Source organism: Rhinoderma darwinii, chromosome 8 (genome assembly GCF_050947455.1).
Source record: "Rhinoderma darwinii isolate aRhiDar2 chromosome 8, aRhiDar2.hap1, whole genome shotgun sequence".
NCBI lineage: Eukaryota > Metazoa > Chordata > Amphibia > Anura > Rhinodermatidae > Rhinoderma > Rhinoderma darwinii.
In genome coordinates this window covers 28,069,154-28,090,955 of record NC_134694.1, presented here as the reverse complement: position 1 = coordinate 28,090,955, position 21,802 = coordinate 28,069,154, and the positions used below count along the sequence as shown (strand labels likewise).

General features: G+C 38.4%; 1 protein-coding gene across 2 annotated transcripts in view; it reads left to right on the top strand.

Moving 5' to 3' along the window:
• TNC (tenascin C) overlaps positions 1-21,561 on the top strand; it is an 87,687-nt gene extending 66,126 nt beyond the window's left edge. For both annotated transcript variants that reach the window (XM_075835543.1, XM_075835542.1), the window contains 5 exons: positions 2,691-2,842; positions 7,312-7,408; positions 10,845-11,006; positions 14,100-14,263; positions 18,265-21,561. In XM_075835543.1, coding sequence (XP_075691658.1) covers positions 2,691-2,842; positions 7,312-7,408; positions 10,845-11,006; positions 14,100-14,263; positions 18,265-18,375 — 686 coding nt within the window. In that variant the 3' untranslated portion in view covers positions 18,376-21,561. The remainder of the gene's footprint in view (positions 1-2,690; positions 2,843-7,311; positions 7,409-10,844; positions 11,007-14,099; positions 14,264-18,264) is intronic.
• The last annotated feature ends 241 nt before the right edge of the window (positions 21,562-21,802 follow it).

The following is a 21,802-nucleotide window of genomic DNA, read 5'->3' as shown; positions in this document are numbered from 1 at the left end:
AATGAGGGACATTTATGACATATCCACAGGATATGTCATAAATGTCAGATAGATGCGGGTTCCACCTCTGGGACCCGCACCTATCTCTAGTTCAGGGTCCCCTAAACCCCGTTCTATCTTACTCGCTCTGCTGCCTCCCGGCCACTTCCAGGTTAGGTGGTTGAGAGTTACAGAAACAGCCGAGTGCTCGCTGAGCTACGCTGTTTCCGTATCACCCATAGAAGTGAATGGCAGTTACGGAAACAGTGTAGCACGGCAAGCTACGCTGTTTCCGGAAATCAATAGCTCCGAAAACTGCATACATGGTTGAGTTATGGAAACAGCGTAACTCGCTGAGCTACGCTGTTTCCGTAACTCCCATAGAACTGAATAGTAGTTATGGCAACAACGTAGCATGCTACGCTGCTTCTGTAACTGCCATTCACTACTATGTGAGTTAAGGAAACAGCGTAGCTCAGCGAGTTACGCTGTTTCTGTAACTCATCCATGTATTGCAGTGCATTGTACCAGCAATCTAATGATCGCTGGTTCAAGACCCTAGGGCAACTAATAAAATGCGTAAAAAAAAAAAAGTTAGATACATTTTCAGGAGTGTAAAAAAATATTAAAAGCTGAAAACAAAAAAACTTTTCCCATTTATCCGCAAGCAGAATCTAAAAAATAAAAACAAGGAATGAAATAAAAAGTGATTAAAAAAAATCATATGTACCAAAAAATGCCTCTCAGAATGTGGTGAAACAGAACAAACCATGTTTTTTAATATATAGTTTTTGCTTTGTAAAAGTAGTAAAAAATGATTTTTTTTTTCCCCCAATTTTTTGTCGTCTAAAACCTGGGTGCGTTTTATTGTCAGGTGCATCTTATAGTCCGAAAAATACGGTATATACACAATTGGCTAAAATATATACAATGTCCTATAACTTTTTACAGTCTGACCTAAATATGACTTAAGGGTGCCTAAATTCTCAAGTTATTGAATGGAAAGTCATTCATATTTGAAAGGAAACATGTGCTTGGAAGGACTCGCGTACAGTGAGAGAAGCCAGACTAGTAACTGCTGGAAGGAAGGGACATACTACAAAGATTTGAAGACCAGACAAAGAATTTGTTTTGGGCTACTTACCTCACCCTGGCTATCGGACAAGTGAACAGGATGTGCTCCCAGTGCCGGTGGCTTCATTGTGCTGAAATCTAAAGCAGACACATTTCTGAGTTAATCCTCGAAAGGGAACAACTTAAGTTTTAAAGCCATTCTGATAAAAAAAAAAAATATTGGCTAATGCCAGAGGACAGGACTAACACGTAGATATGTTATGCAAGCAGCATGCATGGGAATAGTCTGGCTACTTTATTCCCTACAGCATATTATTATTGGCTTCTTTGTATTTGTGGTTACACACAGAAGCTGCCGAATCTCTATTCTTCCTGTTCTTAAAGCTCAGGATTTACAGTTACCATATTTATAGGAACAATCAGATGTGTCATGTTAGAACTGGAATCCCTTTGTTTTCCATCACATACAAATAACATTTTCTGGGACGAAGAATGAGATATCTGTTCCAGAACAGAAAGGTTTTAAGAAATATATTATGATCAAAATGCTGAATCCTTACTAATACCAATCCTTACAGATAAATTTATTATTATAGTTTATGTACAATGAATATGAGTCATTCAGTATGAAGTTTTTAGTAGATCAGTTGAACAAAGTAATACAAAACTTAGTGGGTCACAAGTAGACCAGTTGCCCACAGCAGCCAATCAGGTTTCAGTTTATATGTGATCCAATTGATTGCTATGGGAAAATACTTCCCCTCTTGTTGGCACCAGATGTTTATATGGAAGAGTTAAAAAAAAAAGACAGGCCGTACGACTCCTATGGAACCCATGGAGGGAGGGTGCACTAACAGACAGGCCTCTCCTGTTTTTCGACCCACACATGAGCTCTATGGAGGAACCCACTTCATAAAGACTTTTACAATTCCAATTGAGTTCAATAGTAGCTATGTAAATCCACACAGATTTTACTTTGCACCCAGTAGTTTGATCCATGTGCAAAAGATCTCCAACCTCTATAAAGATATGTTACAAAATTAGGCCACTTTCACATGGCAGTAATTGGGTCAGTGGTTTGCTTCAATATTTGTAAGTAAATACTAGGAGTGTATGCAAACACAGAAGAGGTGCAAATCTTTCCATTCTACTTCTCCTGTAGATTCCACTCGTGGTTTTGGCTTACAAATACTGATCCAAAATACTGAAAGTGGCCTTAGGGTGGAAAAAAACTTTGTCTGAACTCCCATTGGGGGGTAGGGCCCATTTTAAGCCTTGATATGAGACCCCGTGATTTCTGTGTACACCCCTCCCGGTAAACATACAAATTGAGTACACAGCTTAGGATATTGTCAGAGTAACAGTAAATTTTCCTGGCTGGGTTTCTTTTTAAAATATTCTTGTCAATCCCTCTTATGACAAATCAGATTGTAATTGCGACCTACTATCCAATAAAATTGAGTTGGAAATTGACTTAATGTAAATAATACCTTGACCCCCCCCCCCCCCCCCCCCCAACAATGTGACCAATTTCAATTTTAGAAGATGATATTACGGGACACCTTTATTGCAATAAAAAATGGCTCAAAATTTCTGGTTCTAATCGACTTTTACATTTTTTCATTTTTTTATTCTAGCTGGACTTCTATACCAGTTCCCTAAAGATTGTTCTCAAGCCATTCTAAATGGAGAGATAGAGTCAGGAATGTACACAATTTATGTAAATGGTGACCAGTCACAACCTATGGAAGTATTTTGTGACATGAATGTTGATGGAGGTGGATGGATTGTAAGTATCACATAATTAAATATACTGTAGATTCTCAAAGCCGCTTGTATCACATGATCCAAACCATTGAAAAATAATGTAATGCTTTTATTAATTACGAGATCCATTTGGTGTTCACTTATTTCTAAAAGTTTGGCTGGTAAAAGTATAAAGAGTAAGTAAAACGTTATAATGACACAGCCCAATTAGCAATGTTTATAATCTCAGATAGCTTTAGACTGGGATTTATTGGGCCCACTGGAGGGAATTATTCTGAGGGCCCCTCCCCCCAACTCCATCCATACAGAACACAAGGACGTCCATTATTAATTACATTGTAAACGCCGTTGTTGTTATTATTGCACAAACAGGATATATAATCAAGAAGATCTAAGAGATTATTTGTGAATCAACCCGTAAGAAAAAGTGGCAAGTGATTAGCTCCAAATGGGGTTGTTTTCTACTGGACCTTTGGGCACCATAATCCCGGCAGAGCCTGGGTCCCCCTAGTATTCTGGTGGGCCAGTCCGGAACTGATCTTAGACAATTTCACTCATTTTAGATGCAAATATGGGTCCAAATACAGGCCAATAAGAAAGAAAGATAATTGATACCTTTTTTAGGACAGTTACCGTGTAGACATTTTCTTCCCGTTCATATTCAAGGATGGCTCCTTTGTTTTCTCGTTGTCCGAAGCGTCAACTACATTACTACATTAATGAACAGTTAACTCCGGAGAAATTGGAGGACTTTGCTGTGCGTTAAGGTCCTTTTACACAACCAAGCGCTGATCGACAATACAGCATGTCGATTGGAGCAATGCTGGGAAGTATGGGGACGAATATTGGTTAATACAATCGTTCCTTCCCAGACAATCGTAAATACAATCATTCCTTCCCATACATTTTTTATCTTAACTCAAAAAGTGACCATTTTTCTGGCCGCATAAAAGATGCAGTCAGCCAATAAGCGAGCAATTGCTCACTCATCGGCTGATCGCTGCCTTGTTTACAGAGCGCAATGATCGGGAAAGAAAGTTTGTATGAACGCCATTTGCCCAATCATTAGCCCATGTAAGAGGGCCCTTTACATGTTTGTTTACTTGTATATCGTCCATGGTTACAGGATGCATTCATTTGAATCTATTTTTATTTTGCTTGTCTATAGACAAAATGTAAGTAAACAAATGACCCCCTTCTTCCCAGAGAACCCCTTAAATGGGACACTAGACCTATGTACTGTGCAGTTGGATTTTATTTGTTGGTGCAGCCATTTTGGGTTAGGATGACTCTAATGTTCCTCAATGGGATTAGTGGGAAGTCCAGAAAAAGCCCAGAGACGAACTCACACTGCAGCAAGTTATCAGAGCCCAGATAAACTTGGCTATATCTGTATATATGTATAGTAGTATTAGTTCTTTCTATAAGCACTTTTATGAACTGCAGATTTTACATTTAGTGTTCATTTAAAGAAAATCTCCACTTTTTAACATCATGTTGGTTTTTACGTCCAATATTATGTTCTGATTCATTTCATAATACATTTTTAATGGGTGGACATCGGTTTTCAGATAAAGCACTCCAAATTCCCTGTAAAGAGCGTTAAATTACGCGCTACCTGCAACCACCACTAGGTGGGGTTCAGGACCTTAAAGCTATTATTACATTCATTGTATAAGTCGGCAGTACACAGTAATCTACAAAACTTTCCAAGGCAGCCAGAATTTTATTTCTTATTTCTAAAACGGAGCTAAAGAGATATAAAAATAAATAACAAAATTATTCTGCACATAATTTTTTGTTTATTAATTTGAATGAAAACATTTTAATCTTTTATATATAAAACAATAGTTATATGGTTTCCTGTGGTTCTGGTTGGGATAAGATACAAGAATAAAATGTCTAAGCGAGTCACTTATCTCTTGGCTTCCATGCTCCACATGTAGTATATTAACTCTATGTTTTATAACCTATAGGAACAGTAAAAGTAATGATTCATAGACTGTGTTCCCCAACCCCCATGAATACTAAAATGACTGCATATCTGCCATTGGAATGTGACCCTTCTGAAATACACAGATGAATAGTTATCAGCCATTAAGCCAGGGGTCATCTTACACATAATAAATTCTTGCTGATCTGTATAGAACCTGTTTAGATTCTTCCCTTTGAAGGTCAGTTCTTGTCTAACATTTCGCTTGTATGGACACATCAGATGATCTCATCTAAGTCCAATCATGTATGGCAAGTGTAAAAAAATGTAAGACAAAATACAGTGGGAATTTTTTAAATATCGTTTCTGATATTTAAAAATGTATAAAAAAGACAAAATATTTTGCCAAAAAGAAAATATTGAGACATTTCTAGTATTTATTATTTAAGGTTTATAGAAGTTAAAACTTCTATAAATAATACATAGAATTTTGTAACACCTGTTGTAGAAACCTGAAGAAGTATGGGAAATAATACAAAAATGCTAAATATTTGCACAGCAATAAAACGCCCAGATCGCATGTCAAACTAAGCCTATAGGATACATTTTATACACGCCTGTCCTTTAAGGTAGTAAAGTCAGAGAGAAACATTTCAGAGACAAGGCAGATGATTTAGTGTGACAAAATTACAGTCAAATATCTTTCTATAGAATAATAATCAAAACTATTCAGTATCTATCTCTCATATCTATCTATCTATCTATCTATCTATCTATCTATCTATCTATCTATCTATCTATCTATCTATCTATCTATCTATCTATCTATCTATCTATCTATCTCTCATCTATCTATCTATCTATCTATCTATCTATCTATCTATCTATCTATCTATCTATCTATCTATCTCTCTCTCTTTCTCTCTCTCTATCTATCTATCTATCTATCTATCTATCTATCTATCTATCTATCTATCTATCTATCTATCTCTCATCTACGTATCTATCTATCTATCTATCTATCTATCTATCTATCTATCTATCTATCTATCTATCTATCTATCTATCTATCTATCTATCTATCTATCTATCATCTATCTATCTATCTATCTATCATCTATCTATCTATCTATCTATCTATCTATCTATCTATCTATCTATCTATCTATCTATCTATCTATCTATCTATCTATCTATCTATCTATCTATCTATCCATCTGTCCCATGTATAATATACACATGAACATTATCATTGTTCTGCAAAGCAAGTTTTCATCCAGCATGTGGAGAGCAGCTGGAAGACTGAGTAAGAAAGTTAGGAAAACTTCAAAGCATGAAAAACCATAACTATACCAAGCAGAATATTGCTTATCTCTGACACATCCTTGGGCAACCATCAGTTTCACTGACCCCAGGTAACTAACTATTCATGACAATGTCAGAACATCTTTAAAGGGGTTTGCAAATCAGGGGCATTTATTGCATATCCATGGGAAATGCCATAAATGTCAAATCTCTAGAATGGGGCCCCCTAAACCCTGTTCTGCTACTTCGTAATTCTCAACCATTTAATCAGGCAAACAGAATAGCTTACTGAGCTACGCTGTTTCCGTAACTGCCGTTCACTTCTATGGGAGTTAGGGAAACAGTGTAGCTCAGCGAGTTATGCTGTTTTCTTCTTACATGGTTGGAAATCACAACGTGGCAGCGGGAGCACAGAGCAGTAGAACGGGGTTTAGGGGGCCCCGTTCTAGAGATAGGTGCAGGTCCTAGAGGTGGGACCTGCATCTATCTGACATTTATGGCATATCTGTAATGACGGGGTAGGGAGACAGACAGGTGAGCCCTAATCTACCCACCACTCAGTCCCTACCTACTTGCACGACCCGTCCTAGGCGACGCCGTACAACTGGGCGACGGTCCCTACGCTTAATACGTGCACGACAGACAAACAGACAAGGGTACACAGAAGCTAAGGGAAATGGGGCAGTTGCCCACGGCAACACCGTGAGCAACAAGAGTAGTGAACAAGCCGAGTCAAACCAGGAGTGTACGAGGTACCAATCGCAGAGCAGGAGCGTAGTCAGTAAAGCCAGGGTCAAAATGAAGCAGAGGTCAATAGTAATAGCTGGAACAGCAGAGTCAGGAAACAAGATAGAATCACAGGCAAAGACAAGAAGCAAATGAAGGTATACATAGACCGAGGGCGGGAGCTAGAACCGTCTGGCCAGGCTGTGATAGGTTCTCCCACTCCTCAGCCTACCAGCCTGAGTGGTAGCAGATTGAGTCACTCTATCAGACCTAGGAGCAGAAACAGACTGATTAACCACGGGTGTCGACACAGAAGCTGTGTCTGGCAGATCCTTTACAATATCCTGTGAATATGTCATAAATGCCCCTGATGGGAAAATCCCTTTAAATGTATATCATGGGGTTGAAAATCAGTAGTAAATGTTCTTTACTAGAGTAGCATGGATTCAAAGCATTTTGTAAAGAAAGAGCAATTGTAAATGTATTTTTTTTATTTGTGTTATATAAACAATTATTGTTATCTGTAGGTGTTTGTGAGAAGAACTGACGGATCTGAAGATTTTTACAAAAATTGGAGAACTTACAGCAGTGGATTTGGAGATCCCAAAAATGAATTTTTCTTAGGTAAGAAAGACAAACTATGTATCCAAAACGTTTTACTAAAAATAAGAATCAAGTGCATATCACATTTAAGGAATATTAGCTTGAACCTAACGTCTTATTTACAGATATAAAAAAAACACAAAGAGAAAAAACCCTTTGAAATGGGCACTACACAATACAACAGAAACAAAACGATTCACCAACAAATAGCCTTGAATAAATAATGGCACAGTATAAACATATCAACCTCCAGATTTACAACTTAAACCGACACACAATAAAAAAATCCAAAAAGATAAAATGCCTAAACAAAATCAAATAAAATGTTGAAACAAAGTGCATCTTAAAGCGGATCTTCACTTGCATTTAAGCCTCGATAAAAAAAATTAACAACGCGTTTTAGACTTTAATAAATACTTTAAGCCTTTTTCCTCTGTTTCTACCTCTTAGATTTTCTTATGTCACATCATTGTCTTTAGTGTTTATTGGGATGAACATAGTAAATTTTGGTACATAATATTTCCAATATTAGGACGAGCTTTAGAGTATTGTACTTAACAAACATGAATAAATGTGCTTTGTGCTTGATGTAAGTAATGGACATATTCTTAACAGCCAGCCATGCTTGTGCAATACCATTCAAAGCCTATGGACATGAGCGGAGCTTTTTCCAGAGAAAAAGCAGACACTTTTTATACTCCTGGACAGCCCCTTTAAATAAATGATCTTCAGACTTTTTCGTATAGTAGGGATTCATGTGAAATAAACATTTAAAGGGTAACTAAACGTTTGACAAACCTCTGACATGTCATAGTGACATGTCAGATGTTTTGCTTGGTGGGTGTCCAATAACTAAGACCCCCACCAATCGCTAAAATGAAGACACAGAAGCGCTTGAGTGAGTGTTTGGCTTTTGCCGGAAAGCCGATGTATCGGAGTACTGGCTCATAGACTTTCCGGAAAAAGCCGAACAGTCACGAAGCAGCTGAGCGCTCACACGAGCACTTCTGCCACTTCGTTTTAGTGATTGGTGGGGGTCTCAGTGCTCGGACCCCCACCAATCAAAACTTCTGACATGTCACTATGACATGTCAGAAGTTTGTCAAACGTTTAGTTACCCTTTAAATAGCCTCCTCCTGCTGACATGATAAATTATCTTGATACAGCATCTAGCTAACAGACATAAGTTTTAAAAAAACCAACATATGTAAAATGGTTGTCTCATTAAAAGAACCCTTTATTAGGGCATATAATTATCATAAGTGGGACCCCCATATGAGTCAGAATAGAGAGAATGGAGAGCCACTAAGTATCAGCAGCTCGCATTCATATATTACATGGATGGCCGTTTAATAGAGTGGGAACCGTGTACTGTCACATTTCCGGGTGCGGGTTTCAGAAGTCGAATCGGTCGATTTCTGAGCTAGGGTTATTTCAGGAAGGTGTTGTCATGGTGTGACAGCCCCTTTTAAAATCCCTTCACATGTATAAATATAAAGCACATAAAACATATAAAAACATACTGATCCTAAAAAATCTATAGGTACAAATACCAAATCAGTTTATCTTCATTTAATACTGCACAAATCTGCACTGTAGAGTCATTTGTGATCTCCAGTACAAAGACGTACATTTGAGCTGCGGGGGTTCTGGCTTTATATAATAGAACTGAGCAGAAAACAACAGCTTAATACAGTATGGATTTTTTTTCCAGTTTGAAATGTGTTATTTTGTTGAACAGTATCAGACAAGCAATTAACTTTCGCAATAGCAAATGATGTTTTGTGGAAAAAAAAAAAAGTCATTATTTCACTGCCATTATCGTACAGAACAGCAATAATACCAGATTATCCAGTTAAATTGATTCATTCTGTTCAAATTATAAAAAAACCAAAAACAAAATAATAATAACAGCAAATTTAACAGCTAAAAACAAGAATTACACGCTCTAAAACACAGTTAAGAAATCATTAGCAATGCTCGCGGGTTATAAATAATTTTCTAAACCTGTAACTGTTTAACAGACGAAGAGAAAAAATCTAATATTGACATATTCATGTTGCATTTTTTTCGCCTTGTAGGGTTCCTGTATAGTCCCTAGTGGTTAAGCTAAATTTACCAGGTTCAATAATACTGCTGACCAGTTATTGATGTGATTATTGGTATGCGGTATGTTGTTTAGTAAGATGGTCATTTACACCTAAAGGGTCTGTTCAGTGCCTAAAGGGCCTGTCTCAAAAATTCCCCGTGGGAATCAGCTGATAACAACAGGGAAGCTGCTGGCGCTAGCAAAACTCAACATTATTAGAAGGGGTTGTCCGGAATTTAAAAAAAAGGATCTTCTTTTTTCTTTCTTCCAAAAAACTTGCCTGTCTTGTCCATTGGTTATGTTTTGTATTGCAGCTCACCCCCATTCATTCAAAGGGTTATTCCCATCTCAGACATCTATATGTCTATAAATGCCTGATAGGTGCGGGTCTATCTAGGGGAAAACACCTTTAACCCTTTAATGACCAGCCTATTTTAAACCTTGATGACAAGCTATTTTTTACGTTTTTCCATCGTCGCATTCCAAGAGCTATAACTTTTATTTTTGCATCGACATAGCTGTATAAGGACTTGTTTTTTGTAGGACAAGTTGTATTTTTTAATAGCACCATGTTGGGGTACATATCATTTATTGATAAACTTTTATGAACTTTTTTTGGGGAGTAATAGAAAACAAAAAACAGCAGTTTTGCCACTCTTTTATTGTGTCTTTAATTTACGCCGTTTTACCATGTGGTATAAATAACATAATAACTTTATTCAGTGGGTCGTTACGATTGCGACTATACCAAACTTATATAGTTTTCTTATGTTTTACTACTTTTAAACAGTAAAAACACAGTTTTTTCTAAATTATGTGTTTTTGTGTCTCCATATTTGAAGAGCCATAACTTTTTTATTCTTCTACTGATGCAGCTTTGAGGGTTTTTTTTTTGCAAGATGACTTTTAGTTTCTATCAGTACCATTTTGGAGTACATGCGACTTTTTGATCACTTTTTATCACATTTTTTTTAAGGAAGGGTGAACAGAAAACAGCAATTCTGGCATTGTTTTTTATTTTATTTTTTACAGCGTTCGCCGATCAGGTTAAATAACATAATAGCTTTATAGTTGGGGTCGTTACGGACACGACGATACCAAATATGTATAACTTTGAAACATTTTTTTTTCAAAATAAAGCATTTTGTAAGGGGAAAAAGTGGGTTTTTCCATTTTTCCAATGAGATTGAGCTGCAATACCAGATAGAGACCATAACCAAGAGTGGTGCTGTTTCTGAAAAAAAAGTCAACCCTAAAATGATGCGTGCTTTTGCGTTATCCATGAAAATTGAATTGCGTTTATATCAAGTATCACCTTGTAAAACCCATGTTACTATAAAAATGTATCTAAACATTTATCATTTATAGGTCTGGAGAATTTGCACAAAATTACATCCCAGGGACAATATGAGTTGCGTGTTGACCTTAGAGATCGGGGTGAAACTGCTTTCGCTGTTTATGATAAGTTTGGAGTTGGCGATTCTAAGAGTCGATACAGACTGAAGGTTGATGGTTACAGTGGTACAGCAGGTGAGTGTTTATCTTATGTAACATGATCAGTATATTAGATACAGTACTTCAAAAAGTTATTGGACAATACAGTCAACTTAAAGAAGTTAGTCTGTTCACAAAAGTAAAATGGGGCAGATTTCCTAATTCCATTACTCCATATATGTATATTACTCCATGTGTATGAATGTCACAGAAAAATGGCAGGGAACAAACATAAGTACAACCTGGCACTGTTCTGTAGCATGTGGAATGTGGCCCCAACAGGCTTGAGCTCATTGAAAGAAATGGTGCCCACTAAAACTGCTCATTCCAAATAGCGTAACTGCTTTTAGGTACAACAGTATTAGGCTCTGTTCACATCTTGTTTTTCATTTACATTCAACATATACATGTATGTTGAGACATTCTTCCGAAGTATATGCCGAATGTATAGCATACAGTTGCATATGTCACCCATTGTAAAGTAAAAAATAGGTTCACCGATACATACCACCCAAAGTTTGCCAGAAGGACATGTTCGGGTATAAATCCGGAGCATTTCCACAGGAAAACCCAGAATGTAGGGAAAACAAAAGGTGAATATAGTAACTTTGCTCGAATTAATATGTTAATAATCTCAAGTACATGTGTGATATAAAAAATGGAACTCAAAAAACGAAATAAAACTGGATGTAATAGAAGCCACCTTGTGCCAACTAAGCTCACAATAATCCTGCTGAAATCAATGGGGATGTTTTCTGTAAAAATGACAGAACAGAAAAGACATGAAGAAAAAAACAAAGGCCCTGTTCACACTGAGTTAGTTTGGTGCTGATTTTGAGGCGTAAACGGCGTCGAAATCATCGCCCAAAAACAGCCAAAATTGCCCCCCATTGGTTTCAATGGGAGGTAGAGGCGTATTTTTTCCCGAGCTGCCTTTTGCCGCTCGTAGGAAAAAGAGAGCGGTATGTCCTCCTTTTCTACGCTTCCACCTTTGACGAGTGTCGCAGGTTTCTTCTGCCTCCCATTGATTTCAATGGGAGCTAGAAGAAACCTGTGGCGCTCATTTCCAAGTATTTTTGTGGTGTTTTTTGCCCACGGTCCTTGCATTGGCCTCAATGGATGTGGGCAAAAAAGGTGTGTCAAAAAAGTGCAGGCAGGTCAAAATCTGCCTAAAAATTCCTAAAGGATTTCTGAGGCAGGTTTTTCCTGCCTAACAAAAACTCTGTGTGAACAGGGCCTAACTCACCCAGAATGCAATGCAACATGTCAAGTTAAACTAGGTTAAAGCTAGGTGAGTTGGTCAACAAATTGTAGACGTGTTCCACTAGTAACCAGCGTTAGACATTCTGTACCTCAAGACTAGTGTAAGACAAGAATGTAGATGGCATGTAGGTATAACTAGTCACATGATGCTTGCAACGGGGCATGACAATGGGTACACTTTTGTTGGGCACAGCTATATTTTTTAATATCTATACAATCATCATCTCTATAATACATGTTCTGGTACCAGAGATAATGGCGATACTGATATACATGCAGTGATAATAACAGGGAAAAGGGAATGGGAGGAAACCTCCAGCTCACCAGCTCCACACTCCTGTGTCCAATATCGCCCGGATCAACCGCGACGGCACGCGGCATGTAATAGTAGCAAAGAAGAGAAAGGATCCATCGATGCGTAGTATAAGTAGGGGAAACTCCGTTCCCACTTTATTGGAAAATAATCACACAAAGTAAGAAGAAACACCAGGAGGATGACAAGGTGGTCAGAATGGCAAAAACGAAGCCTACGCGTTTCAAGCACTGTCTGTGCTCTTAATCATGGCTAAGACAAATGAGTTGTGTCTTAGCCATGATTAAGAGCACAGACAGTGCTTGAAACGCGTAGGCTTCGTTTTTGCCATTCTGACCACCTTGTCATCCTCCTGGTGTTTCTTCTTACTTTGTGTGATTATTTTCCAATAAAGTGGGAACGGAGTTTCCCCTACTTATACTACGCATCGATGGATCCTTTCTCTTCTTTGCTACTGATATACATGACTTAGCTGGGCTATTAATCATATTTAGTCATTATTTCCAGTAGAACATATGTTTGGTTCAGAATCCTTGTGCTCTCATTTTTTACCTGCTGTAATTAGATATTTAATTACCTCCTCAATTATCATTAAGCTGATATTGTTAAATGTGGACGTAAATGGAATAGCCAAATAATTTAAATGATCTGACAATGTATTTTGTGTTCTTGAAAACTACAATGAGATAAGTTTTTCAACATTTAAAAGGATATTAAGTTTTCAGCAAATAAATGTTATTTTTTTTTTTGTATAATGAAAAGTTAGATACTTTTCCAATATACTTTCAGTATCAATTCCTCATAGTTTTCAAGATCTCTGCTTGCAGTCATTCAATAAGAACCTTCATTGTTAGGGTATGTTCACACGACAGCGTCCGTAACGGCTGAAATTACGGGGATGTTTCCGCCTGAAAACATCCCCGTAATTTCAGCCGTAACGGCATGTGCAGGCGCTTGAACGCCGCGTCCATTACGGACCTAATTGGCGCTGCTATTCATTGGAGTCAATGAATAACGGCTCCATTTACGGCCAAAGAAGTGACAGGTCACTTCTTTGACGCGGGCGTCTATTTACGCGCCGTCATTTGATAGCGGCGCGAAAATATACGCCTCGTGTGAACAGACAAACGTCTGCCCATTGCTTTCAATGGGAAGATGTTTGTCAACGCTATTGAGGCGCTATTTTCGGACGTAATTCAGGCCAAAAACGCCCGAATTACGTCCGTAATTAGTGTGTGTGCACATACCCTCAACCTCCAGGGGGTAAAAAATCTGTCCTGGTCATGTGATCGTCACACAGGTGCAGGACTCGTTACAATTCACAGCACTGATAACTTTAATGTAACTGTAATCAGTCCTGCACCTGTGTGTCCATCACATGACCATGGACAGAATTTGAACCCAGGGGAGTTTACAATGAAGGTTCCTATTGAATGACTGCAAAGTGAACAAGTGTTGTGCGTAGGTTGTCACAAGCATATTTGTGGAGGTTGTCACAAGCATATGTGTGTGCATACCTGTTATTAACTGTAAGGGGTTTTCTGATATTTTAGGTGATTCAATGACTTATCACAATGGACGTCCATTTTCTACATATGACAAGGACAATGATTCTGCTATTACCAACTGTGCTCTGTCTTATAAAGGAGCTTTCTGGTATAAGAACTGTCACAGAGTAAATCTCATGGGTAGATTTGGTGACAACAGTCACAGTCAGGTAAGCTTCAACCCTTTCTTATATGATTTTCAATATTTTGCTATTACAATTGTTACGTCAGTTGTCACCTGTCTTTTAGAAAATCCCAAATAATTATGCAGGAACTAATGCCCTACTAAATCATTGCATAATAATAGAGAAAATTTGCAATTCAGGATATTTTATAGTAGGCATATTAATTATAAGCCAACTACCCCATAAACAGATATAATGGAATTGTATAAAGTAGTCGCTCATTTTAATTTAAAATGAGGATTTCCTTCCAAAATTGTAGTTGTTTCAATTACTATTAAAGAAGTTTTCCAGCCGATCAAAGTTGATGGCCTATTCTCAGAATAGACCATCAATAGCTGATGGGTCGGGGTCTGACTTCCGGGACCACCGCCGATCAGCTGTTTTGAAGGGGCCACCATAGTTAGGGCATATCTATAAGTTCACATGCATAATGTGCTTGCATATGCTGTATGTATGTATGTATGCAAACACAATATTATGTAAAAGTATAAATATTTTTTAAAAACTCTCATTATGGGATTGCAAAAAATCTATAAATAAATATTAAATAAAAATATTTGTGAAAAAAAACATAGAAAAATAAAAACATGCAAACAATATTTTTACCTATAATACATTATACATGATTGTATAACGGTTACAAAGCAACAAATAATATACACATATTGGGTATCACCATAACATTAACAACGTGTTCTATAAATCTATTACATAATTAAAGGTGATTGGTGAATGGCATAAAAAAATTAAATCAAAAACTACAAACAATTTTTTTATTTTCTTGCATTTTAGTTAAAATATAAACTAATACAAATTAATCATTATCATATACGTACCCTAAAATTGTACCGAATGAAAGAACAATTACTCCCAGGGGCGTAGCTAAAGGCTCATGGGCCCGATGCAAAAGTTCTTATTGGGCCCCCCCTCGCGAACTTCTCATGGTCGACGGTCCGCAGCTTTCAGCTGCATCGCTGGGTCTCCTAAGTGACCCAACAATGCAGCACTAGCAGCCAGGGGCGTCACTAAGGACTTAAAATGTCAGGGGAAATAGCCTCAATACATATGTGTCCACCCAAAAAAAATGTGTGTGTGTGTATAGGAGACAACAAATCTATAGCACTACGACCATATAAACTATGGATAGGATATATTGGCTCAGCAGACAGTATCACACATGATAGGATTAGATACAGTGGCCCAGCAGGCAGTATCACACATGATAGGATTAGATACCGTGGCTCAGCAGACAGTATCACACATGATAGGATTAGATATAAGGCCCAGCAGACAGTTTCACACATGATGGGATTAGATACACAGCTAAGCAGATACGCATTATAGGATTAGATACAGTGGCTCAGCAGACAGTATCACACATGATAGGATTAGAGATAGGGCCCAGCAGACAGTATCACACATGATGGGATTAGATACACAGCTCAGCTGACAGTATCACACATGATGGGATTAGATACAGTAGCTCAGTAGACAGTATCACATATGATAGGATTAGATACAGTGGCTCAGCAGACAGTATCAGACATGATTGGATTAGATATAGGGCCCAGCTCGCTGACACTGCGGCTCCAGCGCTGGACCCAGGAAAGGTAAGAATAATAATTGTTTTGCTTCTTTATGTGTTACTAATTATTTTTGTGTGTTTTTTTACAAGTTCGGTTGTTGGACTACTTCGGATTCGAGGACTACTTCAATGACAGCGTTTTTTTTATTCTCAATAAAATGGTTAATGGGGGTTGTGTTTTTTTATTTCAATAAAATATTATTTTCCATGTGCTTGTATCTTTTTTAAACTTTATTATTACCGCCTTAGTAATAGCTGCTGACTGATTGACAACATCCATTACTAAGGCGAGGCTTAATGTTAGCAGGTGCAGAGGCTAACACTAACCCCCATTATTACACCGGTACCCACCGCCACCAGGGGTACTGGGAAGAGCAGGGTACGAACTAGTACCCGACCATCTGTAGCGACGGTCAGGCACCGTGTCAGCCGCAGGCTGGTAGTATTAGGCTGGGATAGGCCAAAAACAGTGGCCCTTAACACCCTGGTAATGCTGCCTGCTGCTGCTGTGTTGTATCTGGCTGGTTATGAAAATTGCCCCCATTTTTCATAACCAGCCATATACAATAAAGCAGCAGCAGCCTAGCATTACCAGGGTGGGAAGGGCCACTGTTTCTAGCCCTTACCATCCTGATAATACCAGCCTGTGGCCGCCCCATTGCCCGACCATCACTACAGATGGCCAAGTACTGGATCGTACCCGACTCTTCCCAGCACCCCTGGTGGTGGTGGGTACCGGGGTAATAATGGGGGTTAGTGTTAGCCTCTGCACCGGCTAACACTAAGCCCCTTAGCAATGGACGCTGTCAATTTTATTGAAATAAAAAAAAAACACACAACCCTCATTAACCATTTTATTGATAATAAAAAAAGCTGTCATCGAAGTAGTCCTGGAATCCGACGTAGTCCAACGAGCGAACCTGTAAGAAAACATACAAAAAACGATTAGTAACACATGTGTTAGGCTTAGATACAGGGCCCATGTGTGATACTGTCGGTGGGACCCTGTATCTAAGCCTACCAAAACGTAGGCTTAGATACAGGGGCCAGCACACAGTAATCTTATACAGTATAAGATTACTGTGTGCTGGGGCCCTGTATCTAAACCTACCATGTGGTAGGCTTAAATACAGAGCCCATCAGACAGGATCACACATGGGCCATGTATCTAAGCCTACTATGTGATTGGCTTAGATACAGGGCACAGCAGACAGCATCACACAATCTGTGATCCTGTCTCATGGGCCCTCTAAGACTATTACATCGTAGGCTTAAAGGGGTTGTCCAGTCCCTAAACATTGATGGCCTATCCTCAGGATAGGCCATCAATAGCTGATGTGTCAGGGTCCGACTCCCGGGAGACGGCCAATCAGCTGTTTTGAAAGAGCCGCAGCACTCGTACGAGAGCTGCTCCCCCTTCATTTCCCTTACTCGCTCACACTGTGAATCGCCGACATGGATTCACAGTGTGAGCAAGTGATTGGAATGAAGTGACCAGAATGAAGGGGAAGCAGCTCCCGTACGAGTGCTGCGGCCCCTTCAAAACAGCTGATTGGCTGGCTCCCGGGAGTCGGACCCTGCCAATCAGCTTCAGCAGACAGGGATATTAATCTTACCCTCCTCTTCAGCCGCGGCGGAAGTTCTGTCCTGACTCTATCCAGGATCACGATGTTGTGCGCGGCGCATAGCGTTGTGACGTCATGCGCTGCGCACAGCGCTGTGACGTCAGGACCTCCGCTGCGCTCCGGAACCAGGAAGGTAAGTACTGTCAGTTACTGTAGTAACAGGGGCCCGCGGCCCGAGATACTATAGTAACTTTTTATTGATGTGGTCCGGGGGCCCATCTGGCTTCGGGGCCCGGTCGCAATTGCGACTGCTGCGACCCCTATAGCTAAGCCACTGATTACTCCTGCAAAAAAAACAAGACCTCATACAAGTATGAGAACAGCAACCAATCAGAGTTCAGCTTTGAATTTGTAAACCGCTCTGAAAAAAATGAAATCTGCGTTGTGATTGATTGCTGTGGGCAACATGGCCAGACTTTCTGTTAGACAGTTTTGATAAATCAATCCTATCTTAGGAAATTGACGTATACTATGTTTGGGCTGTGTATATTATTTTAATAAGTGAGCTTTCAGGTTTGCTTAGGTTTGATTTTAGGGGAAGGCTACATTGCGGCATGTGCCATATGACTGGATGTGATGCCACACATTCACAAGCTCAATGCCCCAGAACATTGCATTGTAAGACTTTAATACTATGCCGTGATCATTAGGTGCAGCAATCCGTATCATGGATCGGACAAGCAGAGCTATCAGTAATGAGCTTGGAAATGATGTAACTACATGACCCGTGTATATTATCTATACTGTAATTATTTTCTCTACTTTATTTCTTGCAGGGAGTCAACTGGTTCCACTGGAAGGGTCATGAATACTCCATTGAGTTTGCAGAAATGAAAATAAGACCAGCCAGTTTCAGAAATCTTGAAGGGAGGCGAAAGAGAGCATAAAGACTAATATATTAAAAGAAATAGAAGAAACGGTGGGCAGACTGACTTCGATATCGAATTACACCAGCCGGTTCACACCTTCTACTATACAACTCAACCTTAAAAAAAAGTGTCTTACAGAAATACCGCAGTGTCTTAAGTATGTCATTGCTTAAAGGTGTTTTGTGGCCCAAACAACACCAAAGACTTTCTGATACAGCTAAGCATACGTATAGCACCCTCCTATAATGATACAGAACGGGAGAAGAGGACATTGACAGGAACAATGAAAAAAAAATGAAGTGTACAGTTGTAGTTTTAGAAATTGTCATACTTTGAACAAAGCTATTGTTTAATATTTTGTCATAAGTAAAATTGTTTTATTTGGTGGGTTGGGAGGCTTTTATATTAAAAATAAATAAATTACATTTTAAAATGTATCAAAACAAAAACATTTTTTGTGAGAGTTGGAAATTTTACATTATTTTTCGAAAAAAAACTGTCTTGTGAAAAAAATAAAATCTTTCTGAAAGTTTGGTATTATATTTGAAGTTAGTCCCCCTCTAATGATCATGCTATGTTAAGAGCGTCCTGGGTTTGGAAAGAGAAGGCACATTTTTTGCGTTTGAATGTTTTCTATTCTAGCTGCTTGAAGTCAATCACCCAGAGCCCCCATTACCAGAGAACCCCTCCTCTCTCCAAAAAACTCCAGATAATTGCCCCAAGTTAAAATCCTACTGCCACTATTTATAAAGAAAATAATATATATATGCTACGGTAATGAATTCTTTCTATGAGATTCAAACGTTACAATTGATGGTTAAGGTGCGGGTTCACTTTTGCGCATAATTTTACATTTTATATGTAAATATATATCATATACCTACATTTAGTAAGTTTGCAAATACATTGCTTTACCTTTTGTATCATACAGAGTTGTAACTGGAAGCTCCTGGGCCCCAATACAATATCTAAAACAGGGCCTCTCACCTAAAATGTGCCATTTATAATACTAGTGACTTCTTATGTGGCAAAGAAGCCTTTGGGCCCTCACAGGCAAAGTGCCTGGGTGCCTTCTGTACTCCCTACAACCACACCGCAGGTATTTTATGTCAGTCAGCATGTATCAGAGCTGCATTCAGATTTTGGTTGCTTGCTGCTGGATCAAGTCGACAGTTTGTTGACAGACACGCCCACGAAGCTTAGCTGAGCAATCATCTCTGCTGCAGTGCATTCTGGGAGAGTTGTTTTTTCCTACAGATTACTGCACAGTGCCTGATATAAGGACAACACTTTGTAAGACGCAAACTCTGTGCAGACACTGAACAAGTAGGGGACGTTCAGCTCAGCATCCTTCTAAATTGTGAATGCATCTGTAGATGAGAATAGCTTACTCCAGATTTTCAATATCAGTACAACATAAGTAATGCAGTGTAAGTTGCTCAACTTTTTATGTAGATTATAAATAAACTGTAAAATGGTGAACAAATGTAAAACTACCGTACATTATAGAAACCCTAAAGAGTTAAGATTTCCATATTAAATTTAAGAATTCTAGTTGTAAAAGAACTATAATTAAATAAAAAATCACAATGTTTTTGCCTTCGCTGCTCCTTATATGTATCTCATATAGTTGCTTGAATAAAAAAAAAAATATTTTTTGTGAAACAACCAAATGTTCAAATAATGAGGAATGTATTGACGTGCGGTCTAATGTATTTCTGCTACATTGGCAGAGACACTTTGTCCGCCATAGACTGTTCATAAAGTACAAGACAAAAAAGTAAAAAATTTCCATGAAAAGCAATTAGACTAAACGCACTGTCATTTGCAATAATGTATATAATTTAACATGACAAAAATTATTTTTTCAAAATTATAATGTCATTATTTGATCAGTTAAATATAAACTCTGTAGAGCTGCCCGAGGCTTGTCAGCCATTGGAGTTATTTAACCATTTCTGGGAAACAAAAGACATTAAAAGAAAAATATTTCTTCAAGCCTATTCTATCTGAGATGAGAAAAAGAGTCAGCTGTTCTTGAAACAGCGCCACTATTGTCCTTTCGCTATATCTGGTACTGCAGCTTAGACCCGTTGTTTCTGGAAAAAATATATACTTTTTTACATTTGAAAATAAAACTACTCATTTACATTAGGGATGAGTTAGAATAAGAGTCTAACCAAAAATGACAGTATAAGTGTCCGTCGGAGGTTTCCTTCGGGTGAACCCCGCAACGGAAAGTGAAAGTGTAAGCACAGCCTCCGTTTCAGTCACCATTGATCTCAATGGTGACGGAAACATCGCTAATGCTTTCCGTTCGTCACCATTACGGCAGGTTTCCAGTTTTCCGACGGAATCAATAGCGGAGTCGACTATAGAAAAGGTTTTACCTGCAATGGCAAAAAACATCTCAGACCCTTGTTTGAATGGGGTCCTGACTATATGTTCTCACCTAACTTTGCTATAGACCTAGACTAGGCATTGTAGATTAATTCAGAGGCAGAAGTTATTGGTGCCCAATCATATTCGATGATTGTTTTATTTCTGGGGTCAACAAGATTTTTGCATAAACCCTCCATAGGTCATGTCTGACCCAAGCCCAGTTCGCTATAAGTCGTTTTAAAGTTTGTTCCAGAGTTTTCTGACACTGATCTAATGATTTCAATTCCCTGTTTGGACACCTAAAACTATAGACCATTGAGTATTTCTAGATTAAAATGGCCTTTGAGTTCTGCAGGATATCCAGAGCACAAGAAAAACTTGGAAGCCAAAAAATGGCTTATATCTGAAAAAAAAAAATTCAAAAGTGAAATGACCGTTTTTTGAGAGTTGATGTTATTGTACTGTATACAGATTTGTATATAGATTTGCTATGAGGGCAATAATTCTGTCAAGCACAAAAACACAAAGGATGCTATAGTTTCCCTCCGCAGCAGGATTGCGTGACAGCACGCTATATTTTTTTTATTTTTTTATATCTGAGTAATTTTATAAAAATTAGTTGAATAATATATTGGTGTACATGACACAACATTAAGTAAACCACGCTTAACTCTTTCCAGGCCTCAGGAGCCTGTCTGTCTTTTCACAATGATGCTTTGCAATCTCCTTAACTATTAAGAGTGCTCATTCAATGTGCCATCCAGATGGTGCCAACTATTAGGTAAATCCTTGTGGAAAGAACCAAATGTCCCTCTGCGTTATGTACCATAACCTTTGAATAAAAAAATAAAAAATAATGTACATTCAGTCTGTAGTATTTGCTTTATTTCAAGTGGAATGCAACATAGTATGCGATAACTCAGTGAACCAAGTGTAAAAAGTAAATATGTGAAAACTACAGTTTGGCTGGAATCAGGCATGCCGTTTTCGTGCAAGTCTTTGGTGCGGTCTTTTTGTGCCAAAGCCAAGGGTGGATCCAAGTATACTGCCACGAAAACTGCAT